The 12,077-nt window shown below is 30.6% G+C and overlaps 1 protein-coding gene across 1 annotated transcript in view; it reads right to left on the bottom strand.

Moving 5' to 3' along the window:
• Nucleotides 1-7,359: 7,359 nt before the first annotated feature.
• LOC123693078 (alkylglycerol monooxygenase-like) overlaps nucleotides 7,360-12,077 on the bottom strand; it is a 32,447-nt gene continuing 27,729 nt past the window's right edge. Inside the window, exons 7-10 of the mRNA XM_045638029.1 lie at nucleotides 10,518-10,669; nucleotides 10,117-10,251; nucleotides 9,697-9,810; nucleotides 7,360-8,201 (exon numbers count right to left, since the gene is read on the bottom strand). Coding sequence (XP_045493985.1) covers nucleotides 7,941-8,201; nucleotides 9,697-9,810; nucleotides 10,117-10,251; nucleotides 10,518-10,669 — 662 coding nt within the window. The 3' untranslated portion in view covers nucleotides 7,360-7,940. The remainder of the gene's footprint in view (nucleotides 8,202-9,696; nucleotides 9,811-10,116; nucleotides 10,252-10,517; nucleotides 10,670-12,077) is intronic.

Raw genomic sequence — 12,077 nt, 5'->3', positions numbered from 1 at the left:
CGGGAGCTGAAACTGTACTGAAGCCAGAATCTGAAATTACTCTGTAGTTAGAAGATCAAAGTTAACATACTCTAATATTTTCTCAGAGATGTTTAATTTGCAATGTTCTAGGGACCCTCAAAATAATGCCAGCTACTATTTCATTATTTTTGTTGAGCAAACTCATTCAATTATTTATGAAGTAATTTCACTGTAATTTCTCTAGCGTTTGTGTGAATGAACACGTGGTGAAAACTTGTTTTATTTTTGTTTTTCTTTTGTTGAAGAATAAGTTTGAAATGTAAGTTATAAATAAGATCTATGTTTTTTTTTTTTTTTATCAGATGTTTTTATCGCGAACCTAAGTTTTACTTTTGAACATTATTATTATTTTTATGGACTGAAGTTATGATTATGATTACAGACACATTATTTTTATTGATTAAATTCTTGTGATATGTGTCTACTGGATGATTCCAATACCTAAAAAGGTTTTATTAACTATTAACTTACGCATCAACTAAATGGGGACGGAACCATCGAGATAGTATGTACTATGGACGGAACAAACTTCTATAGTACAAGGAAATTCCTAGTTTCGAATTCTGGACTACAATGTGACATAGATTTGTTATTGGGGTATTTGATTATTTTTATAAATTCTTTTGTATAAAGGTTCAATATCGAGAATTAATATTAAATTAATTTTGAATGTATTTATTTTATGTAGATACCTATTTTAAGTTAAGGAAGAGCGGGTCCTCCTGACACAGGTTTTATCTTAAACTTACTAGGATGGCCCTACTACTCCGTATTGTGTAAAATTTAGAAACGAAATAAACAATTTTTATTTATTTTTATTTTTATCGGAATAAAAACTGTTCTAATGTCTCATGTCTGTTAGACCGTTCTTCTGAATACCAAAAATTATTATTATTAGTTCTTCCGAATTTAAGGTTTAATGTTCTAAGTATAACGATTCTTTGACAATTTATATAATAATCTTACAAGAAAAAATATAATACTAAGGTTATTTACGTAGGGCTGTACTTAAGAGGTTTAAAAATAAACTCGAGTAATCGTGAATAATGATGCGAACAATGATGCGTAGGCCGTCTCATTCGATGTACTTAATGTTAATGTGCCCTTTACAGTTTCCCTTGCTATTTTGTTTGTAATTACTTCGTCTTAACATTTTCAAATTACATTTCTTTAAAATGTAAATAATACGAAAAATTATTATGTTGTCTGAAAAAATGAGTAAGGATTTTTTGAAGTGAAATTTCTTTAGGCTCTTTGAGAGTACCTAAAATTTCAATGTCGCGTCATGCCGTCGGGTCAAGGATGACGAGGTGATTTTGGTATCTTTGATTCTTGCCAAAGAAGTTTCCCTTCTAACACGTGTGCTCGGCACACACATTCTTATAGAGATATTTGTCGAGCAACAAACAATATTTAGATCTGTAGCTACCTGTATGTAAAAAAGCCTTTTTGTGAAAAAGGTTTTCATTTGTGACGTATTTCCCATGAAAATTGAACATGAATGTGGCCTACGTATTCTATTTTAGGTCGGCTACGGATTAAAGAACGACAGCATTTGTTTCTCATTTTTCTTTATTTTATACAATAATTTTTATCTATAAGATTAAAATATGTCTGAATACTGATACGTGTACTCGGAATGATACTCGTATTATAGGAATTCTAAGAAAAATTACGAAAGTATAAAATTATAAAGAGAAAGATTTTCGTAACACAGTCACGCAGAAAATATATTTACTTAATGTTTGTATAATTTAGTGGAGATGATTTATAGTAGCGACTTTTTAGGGGATGTGATAAGGGGATATAAATCTAAAGTTAATCGAGATCTAGCTAAAGATAGTCATATAGTAGCTTTCTGAACGCGATTCGTTGTCAAACGAAAATCCGCGTAGTTCTTATTCTCGATTTCAGAGATAAAACCTTAGGTTCTTTCTCACATAACATCACACACAAACTATCTTTGTACCAAAATTCATCGAAATCAGTTCAGTGGTTTAGATGTGATAAAGAGTCACACAGGTAGACAGAGTTACTTTCGCATGTATAATAGTAAAAATATGGATAATTACTGACGAAGGTGTAGATGTATTTTCAAACCAACAATTCCAGGAGTAAAATACAAATCAATTATGTCCGGTATCGACATTCAATCGGTACGTAATCTCTCAATCAGCTACTCGGAAATGTGATTTGTCGAAAATTGAAAGCAAGCAATTGGCGGCGGATTTAAAGAAAATAAAAATGCTAAATTCATTTTTAGGTAGCGATGCGGATGAATAAAAATGTAAATCAAAATTTTGGAACGCTTTAATTGTTTCCTTGTTTATTTTTCTTGCTCTATCAGGATTTTCCTATAATTTTGTTTTTTTAACCTTTTCTAATGAGCAGTGAAGCCTGGATTGGGGCAAAAGATATAGTATATTTCTCGACCAATTTACCAACCCTAATGTTCTAATACTTGGTAATTAGAAACAGAAATAGCGAGAAGAAACCCAAATCCTCTTATATGAGGTTGACGTTTTAGCCAACGTTTAGAAATGAATGAGGTTGACGATTCACAACGTAAAGTACTCTTATCTCATCAATGGTGATCATAAATAGATATACTTAGGTCGATAGATATTTATTTTACGTCACGGAAAGAGAATCATTGAAAACAGTTTAAACGTAAAATAAAACAAAAAACACTTCCTTCTTTTACACGCGGGATAAGGATATATCTTATTTTACAAAACAATTATAAATAAACATCAACTGTTACATTCCTTTTTTGTTTCTAATGGGAGAATGCTTGTTACTACTGAGTACTACTACTACTAGTGAGGTACTGACCTATCTATGTTTTATTTCGCGAATTGTAAGGATTGTATTGACAAATAAGGACATTCCTTACTGTATCTAAAATTGTTCAATAAGTTTTCTACTAACATCGTTATTTGCCAAATGAGCTCTTTAAGATTTCAACATATAGTAGCGTTGCTAGGCAACACAATGAGAATTGAGAACCTACCAATCAATGACTATAGAAACCTCATAGAAACCGGCTTAATAAAAGGGAAACGTATTACTCAGTCATAGAGCGAGTATATTAGATATGTACATGTTTGAAGCTTTAATACTCGTATAATTTATATTTTAATAAAGAAATTAAATATTTTAAAAGCATTATCAATTAACTAGCGCATTCAATTAATTTATAAGTAACCAGTTCTCTCGTCACATTATTTTTCGTTATAGATTACATCTCCCCTAGTTTCTTACTTTGTCGCGGACTTAGGCTACTCTATCTCTCGGGTAAATCTTCCAATCTTTTTATTTCACGTCCATTTTATTTTTGCGTAAGATCATTATGTTATGTCTTCCTTCCATATATTTATGAATGAATGAAAGCTTTATTGTACACACCAAAATAATGAAATAACATTAAGTAAAATATACATAAATTGCACAATAGGCGATATCAATCTTTATTTATGTTGTTTTCATAAATGTCCAGTCCAGAGTCAATTTAATTTCCTTTTATGAGAAAGAAGTGGGAGTAGGTAAAGTATATTAAACATCTATTATATAATATGTTAGCGATAAATATTACGTATTCATGTTTGAATAACATGACAGAAGATTTAGATAGAAATGATAATTTCTTTTTCTATTTCCCGAAGCTTTAGAAGTGGCTTTACTTACTGACGAAACACATTATCCTTTAAATGCAAATATTTGGCGCTGTGAAAGGTTTTGCTATGTACTTGATCTTCTTCAACGTGTGAAAGGAACTCTATTTGATGATTTGTAGATTTTTATCGAATTACGGGTTTCACATTGATTTGTTGGTAATGTCAAAGGGAATTCGTAAATGTTAAAGTGGGAAATACCACAAATATTTCAGCAGAGAACTTGATCTCGCATACTTAAGCCATAAATTTGCATATTATGAATAATTTGAGTTTTACTTATTACGAGATATTAACGCTAAACTATGAACCTGAAAAATTATTGGAATTAATTATTAGTTGCGAAATTTCAATCGTTTGATTGAATATTGGTACCTTCAGTATTGAATATCCAGTTTTTTAATTATTATTAACAGATAAGTTATTTATTTATTGGGAGTATTTCTGATTAATCGTTTAGAATTTCTGTACGATTTACGCCTAGTACAATTTGAACATTCTGAGACAAATTCTTTGTATTTATTTTCAGACTATTTATTTTTAAAAATTTATTGTTAACTTTCCAAATATTATAACGTAAATGGAATTTGAAAGGCACTGCCTTCTGAAATACAGGTAATAATCCAGTTCAGAGGGCAGAGCAATATTGTAATGTTAAATTTGAATTTGATAATATTATTTTTTATTTGTTGATCGGCTTATTTGCTTAGTTATTATTATAAAAATAACTATAACCACTTTAAATAGATACTTAGATTTAATTTAATAAATGTATGATACTTTATGATCTTCTCTCAATCCTATAAAATTTATACGCACTCAGTTCAAGGTAGTACAATTTTCTGTGGATCTGGATCGCATCACAATTCCCGGAAATATGACTGATAGGATTTTATTTTATTTTATATTATATTTTATTTTATGACTGATACTACAGTAAAACCCTTTATACAAAAATGTTTGCTCTCTTTGTAAAATGCTTTCAGAATTTGATTGCGAATACCATAAAATAATTACAACCATAAAATGAAACACGTAAATATAACTAGAATTTATACTATACTAGCGGTCCGCCCCGGCTTCGCCCGTGGTACATGTTTACGTTTTCTCTACATAAGAACCATCCTCGTACTTCAAGGAATATAATAAAAAAAGAATTATCGAAATCGGTTCAGCCGTTCTCGAGTTATGGAATTACAACGAAAAGTGGCATTGATTTTTATATATTAGATTATGAACATGACAGTCGAATGTAATAATTAATGTTCAATAAGATTTTATACATCGAAAATAAGTTAAAAATAAGATAAGAAAAAAAAAGAGTTTCCTGGTCGCGGAAGAATTCTAATCAATACCCGCGGCCCCATCATTAAAGCGGCTCGACGGAACACAGTGGGGTTTTAGTCGGTAAGAATCCGACATAACCCACGGCTCCTTCCCCGGGGGCCGTGGGTATCTTTGGAAGATTTCCCCACTATAAAAAAAAAAAAAAGGATAGCCATTTAAAAGAAAACATATAAGGGACGCTAGAGAAATTCGATACTAATAACATCAAACATTACGAAGTAGCTGTATCACCGATCTCCTTTCCGATCTTGACCCAAATTTATCTTAGGGTAGTGGACTCCAAGTCCTAAATTGCCTCAATAAGGAATATCCATCTCTTCAACTACAGATTTAAAAATGGCTTTAAGTTTGAAAATGTCGTTGAGTCAATTAGAGTAATCAAGAGAACTTCTCAACATAAATAAACATTGGAAACATTAAAATGATAAAATAATCTTATCTTTACAGTCCAAGTTCCTTTTAATTTCTTCATGCAACTGTGGTTACTTTTATAGGGTCGTAGAAATTATACGAACAAAATGGAAATCAACCACCAGCGTTATATTTGTTTATTACTTCTCTTGCGAAACTTGTATATAAATCTCTGTGTTACGGTTGACAAATTTATACAAAGCTGAAGAGTTTGTTTGAACGCGCTTTTCTCAAGAACTACTGGTCCGATTTGAAAAAAAAAATCTTTAAATTGGATAGCCCATTTATTGAGGAAGGATTATAGGCTATATAACATCACGCTAAGAAAACCAGTGAAATAACTTGTTGAGGAAATTCGTTTTTAAAATGTTTATTTATAAAAAATTTTGACCGAATGTCTGTATAAAAATAGTACGTTTCTATTAAGGAAATTAAATTTAGAGAGTCACGCACTTAAATGGAACGTGATTAGGATTAACGTTGGAATTTATTATTCCCAGTATCGACATTTTCTGTAAAATTAAGGAAGGAGGTATTAAGGAATAAATTCTAAGAAATAATTTCCCAAAAAATGGGACATTTCTAGTGGCTATTCTACTTAAAATTCTAGGAATCTAATAATACTAAATCTTCTTTTAATTGTCTGGTTATTAATATCAATATATAAAATCAATGTATAAAAGCTATATATATATAAGCTACTTATATTCAATCTTGTAAGTTAATAAGTATTCAATTTCTTTAAAACATTTTCGAAGTACTCTTTCTGAGAATTGGCTTGTGGTTTGGTAGGTACGTTATTAGAGTAATCAATCAGAGTAAATATTTTTCGATTGCCTGTCTTCAATCCTCAGTCAAGGTCTGTAGCCTGAACTTCCGAAGGATTTACAACTTTGTATTTTGCTTTCATTATAACGCTTTTATAGGTTTCAATAGAGCTATTGATAGACTTCGTGTAATAAATAATTATAAGTAGTACCTACCTAATTGAAAAAGATGTTCAATATAATTATATTTTGCAGACAATTAAAAGATTATTAAAAATTTAACGTTATATCTACGAAGTTACACTTGTCAGATTTAGAAAGAACATTTAAAATTTAAATATGGTCTTAATATGATCTGAAGTACCTACATTCACAATATAATTACCACAATTCTTCGAGTGTCATGGAGTTTTGTCTAATGCCTGCACAATAAATTTCTCATCATCAGTAATGCTAAAGGCATATAATGAGTTATGAATTTTCAAATTCGGTTCATATCTTTTATTCTACAAAGGCGTTCATTGTACGCATCGCTGAAATTTGTGAGATTTTTCCCGATTTCCTTTCAGTGGAGTATCGTGATGGGAATAAAATAGCTCCGAATATTTTATGAAGTGATGTCTGCGGCATTGATCTTCGCAAATGGCTTGCCTACTCGTCCTGTCTTACGTCAATATAACCCAACTTTTATTTTATTTGTAAATACGGGTTCTGAATGTATATTTGGAAACACAAACTTGATTTACGCATTTTATCCGCTTCCACATCATGTTTTCTGAGGCTTTGACTTTATTGATGGTGACAAATGAAATTATTTGCTTAAGGGGTGATTTTTCAATTCTTGGTTAAAACTTATTCATCGAATAACGTTATTAAACTACCATTTCAAAAATGTATTCTTATTTGACAGTTTACAAGTGACATTTTAAAATGTTCGTGAAATACTTTATTGGACGGATAAATTTTAACCAAGGAATGAAAAATCGGCCCTAAACCAAGTGTCATATTGTTTTACACGAGTCGAACGATTTTTATGTGTTCCAATGGTTAAATGTTTATTTTCAAGTTGGAAACATCTTTTGTTTATACTTATTTATTTCGTGTTAAATTTTGGGATGTTGGAAAATAAAAACCAGACGTAACAAAAGTGCTTTATTTGAGCTACTAAATCATCATCGATTTAACTACTATATGTATTTGGCAGTAAATATAATCCATATTATCTACATACTTATTAAACTAAAACTAGTAGATTCTATATTTCTTTTAAAATATTTAACACAAACAAGAAAATCAAACATCTTCGTATGAAAACTACACCAACTTCAAAAGTAACTTTTTAACATTGAATTCATATTCTTAATATTACAGTTCATATTGAAATTCTCTTAAAGGATAACAAATTTAGCTTATCAAAACGTGGAAACTCAAAACAAGCAAAAATAACGATAAAATCATCACTAAATGTAGAGTTTAAAGAACAGATCAATTAATAGATTTAACATATTTACAACAATCTCGTAGGTAAAATTATGTCTAAGTACATTAAAATAATAATTATTAGTAACATTATAGGTAGTGTATAACATAATATATTTGGCACAAGGAATATAAGAATTAACAATTATAACGGTAAAAGCCACGCAACTATATGATCATAATTTCAGTCTTCGGGATTCCGATTCGCCTAATTTTATAGGATTTTTAAAGTAATAGCCGCTCACTCTAGCTTTGTTCTTTTGATTTCTAGAAGTTTCATCGTATTCAAGCACCAGAACATAGCAGACACAACGTAGAATATTTGTAGGAGTGTTGTGATTGGGCTCGGTGATGAAATACTACGAGTAAGGAAGGCCAAGGCTGAACAGCGTAGTACCTCCAGCAGCGGCGCGTATTTGGAATTGTCGAACAACATTCCAATGATAGTCAGAGAAGACATTATATACACCACGAAGATTAGCACTGAGATCGGCGTCATACCCTGCAAGAGAAATATAATACATCAATAAAAGCTGAAAATATATCTTTATCCATCATTAACACATATGTGTAGTTGGAATTTTTATACAACGCGAAAGAATGGAATTTCTTAATTAAAGTTTTGTATCTATACATAAGCTACACTTTATATCGAGAAGTTGCCATGGTAACGAGAATTCATTTAATAATTCATAGACTGCGCCACGGCAATCCACTTGGTTTGGTTTAATAATATAATATTTATAATACTACCTAATAAAATATAGCTTGGACCGTCTGTATAAATGTCACTTAGATAATAATATTACGAATTTATAATGAGCTCTTAATGCTTTAAAAGCCGACTATAATAATTAAACAATTTAGCGCGGGCTGAAATTGAGCTTTGCTTTGACATAAACAATGAATTCTATTTATCGAAATTATTGACAAAATTATTGACACTTTATTGGATTCCAACGACGTATGTAGTTTATTGAATTCCATGATCTTACGTATCCAATTTAATTCAATTCTTATGAAAAGCTAACCATTATTGACATCAAACGCTCTATTTACATTTTATAAAGGAAATAAAGATGTAAAATAATATTTGTATTGAATAGAACATGTTCAGGCAATAACGCTTTAGGCTACGAGGCCTTTTGTAGTTTTAACAATAGCCGCATGAGGCAAATAACATATTGTTATACCTACGAGTATCAACGAGTTCATTTATCATCTGAATTTAATTAACAAAGTTTCGTAGGTGCTTTAATAACTGTTCGTTTCACAGCATCGATAATTGTATTACTTCATATACGCATATAAACATAAACAAGAAATCCTACTAATCCTATTCTTCCTAGTAATATTATAAATGCGAAAGTTTGTGATGATGTATATGTGTATGTGTGTGTCTGTATGTTTGTTACTCTTACACACAAATACTACTGAACCGATTACAATGAAATTTAGCACACATATAGAGGAACTCTAACTTGGATTAACACATAAGATAGGTTTTATCTAGAAAATCCCACGGGAATGGAAACTAGGCAGGTTTTTCTTTAAAAACGCGGGCGAAGCCTCGGGCGGAAAGTTAGTAACCAATAAAAGTATCAGCAGTTATCGTTAAAAAATAACGCGTTTTGCACTTATTTGAAAAGTATTTGATTTATGTTTATTATGTATAAAGTATAAACCAGTGGGAATGAAAATGAAGGGTGATCGTAAATGTTTGCGTTATAAATTGACTTGCTTGAATTGAAATGTCGTGTAGTTTTATTACTAACTAGTTAGTTTCTTCGATGTTGTTTGGTATTACATCTTAGAATTTTGGTTATGTGATATTTTGTGCATAACTCATAAATAATAATTGTGACAATATCAAGAGAACTTCAGACACTTTATTTTCAATACATCTATTCTTTTAGCAGCAATTTTTTACAATTTTCATTCAATACTTTTGACGCGTGTCTAACGTGTAACTTAGTTTTTGTTTGTTTTTTGCTTACCATGTATCGTGAAGCTAGCTCGAAGAAGCCGTACAGAACCACCGCATAGTGTGTAACTATATAGAGGTTACACCACGCCGGCAAATGGACGTCATATTTGTCTCTCACTTCAACCTGGATAGAAATGAAATATGGCTATGTTTTATCGATGCAGTTAAATAAAAAGAGACTTTAAATGTAATTTTGGCGTGTAAAAAAAATTCACGTAAAATTTCCTTATCAGGAACTTAATATTGCTTTTGTCTTAATACTTACTTTTAACAGCACAAAAACATGTAATAGTGAGGAGTCTTTCATCAAAAATAATTGCAAATATAATATATGTTTGAGACATTTATGTTTGAAAAAACTTTTTGAGAATTTCTTTTGTTCTTGCCGTAGTGAACCAAATTAAAATAATGATAAATTGCAAATACTTACATCTTCTTTCATATCATCATCTCCAAGTCTCGCTGTGCCCGGCTGCCAGCTCGGACCCCAAATTACAGCCTTAATCTTATGTTCCCAATTAGTAAAACTACGGAACTTTTCGACCACATAACCAGTGTAGAATATCTGAAAATTTCAATAAAAGTTTGTTACAAGGTATGAAATAAAAAGCTTTATTTAAATACATTAAAAACGTTATAAAACCTAAACTTTTGCTATAAAAGCATCTCTAGAGATATTTCATCGGAAGATAAAACAAAGTATCTCTTCAGTTGAAATTATAAGAATTTCTTAGTATGAGCTTTTAATAATCTCCGATAACAGTGAAAGCTTTGTATTTTTCATTTAAAACTATGTTCTATTTCATTTCATTTTATAACTGTTTTACTTACTTGCAAGTAAAATGGATTGAACGAAGGTTGGTTGTATATTAAACCGTAAACAATTTCAACTTTGTCGGACTCCGGTCTGAAAGTGCCGAAAATTCTGTCCCAAATGATGAGGACACCACCGTAGTTGACGTCCAAGCAGTATTTGTTGCTGCCTGTAAAACAGACCAAATATAAATACAAATATATGTATAATGTTACTTTTAGCTATCTGATGTCACGACAGGTAAGGATAAACTTTTAAAAGAAGTAAAACAGGGGGTAAGTTGTATGGGAAACGGCTACCATGTAATCAACGCTAGTGAAGCTGCGGATCTCAGGCTAGTTCTAATTAGAAAAAAGATATAGGAACGAAATAATATCCCACTATTTTTTTCATGCGTTGGAAAGTAAAGAATTAATATTATATTTGCCTTTTAATTTTAAGACATTTGTAAAAGATAAAGTACCTATAGTAGGTACATTTGTAAATCATAGAAAATATTTCTAACAGTCATGTGATAAATTAAATTCCAGTCTCTACTTTCCCTTACACTACAATCCTGCTTTCTCATTGCTCGATGTTTAACTTTTCATAACTCAAGCTAATAATAATGTATCGAGGATCGACCTTTGAGAGCGCGATTATAGGTTTCTTTGAAAACAAAGCTCGTGTTAAATTTTAAATTGAAACATATATTTTTATAATACTTACAATAAATTAAAAATTCAATTTATGTCGTACAAAGCTATGTAACGATTGATTTAACGACGCGTGGTAGTCTCAAAATTGAGTTTATAAGTTGTAGAAATTATTCCGAATCACGTTCGTACTTTTAATTGTTATATTTTATACATATTTATTGAGTTATTAACGTAGTATTTACACATTAACGTGAAAGCTTTTGATGGAAATTGGACTGATTGTCGATTTTCTTAACCCTCCAAATCTTAAGACTGACGTTAATTAATTTTGCGAGAATCAAGGTTTTCGATCACTTTCAGGCCTAAATAATGATGATTACAACGCTCTTTCCTTTACAAGGTGAAGGTGTTCTAATTCTTAGGTACCTACAAAATGCCTTGAATACGACGCGACGCTATAACGAGTTAACTTTGGTCGATGAATTTGCGCATAAATCTTTGATAAAAGTGGTCAAACTCGTAAGATGTATTTGAAATCTTGCAGTATGGCGTGCAACGAGTCTGTTTATTGTACTTAGCAAAGCAGATCAAAATAGCTGAATAGTTTTTGAAACATTATTTTTGGAAGATTTTCAAAATTTTATCAGTTACTTTTTTATTTTTACAAAAATCGTTTCTAATAATGACGAACACATAAAAGAAAGATTCATCATTCAGTAGTTTGGAAGTTATGCGCGTATTAATATTTTGGTGATTATTTTTTATTTGTATGGATGAAAAGGCTGGTTATATCACAGATAATAAAAATTCACGTATCCGATACTCTTCATGTACGTTCATAATAATTCGTTTAACATCAAAGGGATAGGTTCAGCTCGAAATAAATAAAAATAGTCTGCAGAGAATAGAAACACAAAGGCCAAAGAGTTTATATCTTCG

Source organism: Colias croceus, chromosome 7 (genome assembly GCF_905220415.1).
Source record: "Colias croceus chromosome 7, ilColCroc2.1".
Lineage (NCBI taxonomy): Eukaryota > Metazoa > Arthropoda > Insecta > Lepidoptera > Pieridae > Colias > Colias croceus.
Note: the sequence above shows the minus strand (reverse complement) of the source record. Positions and strands in the feature narration are given on the sequence as shown.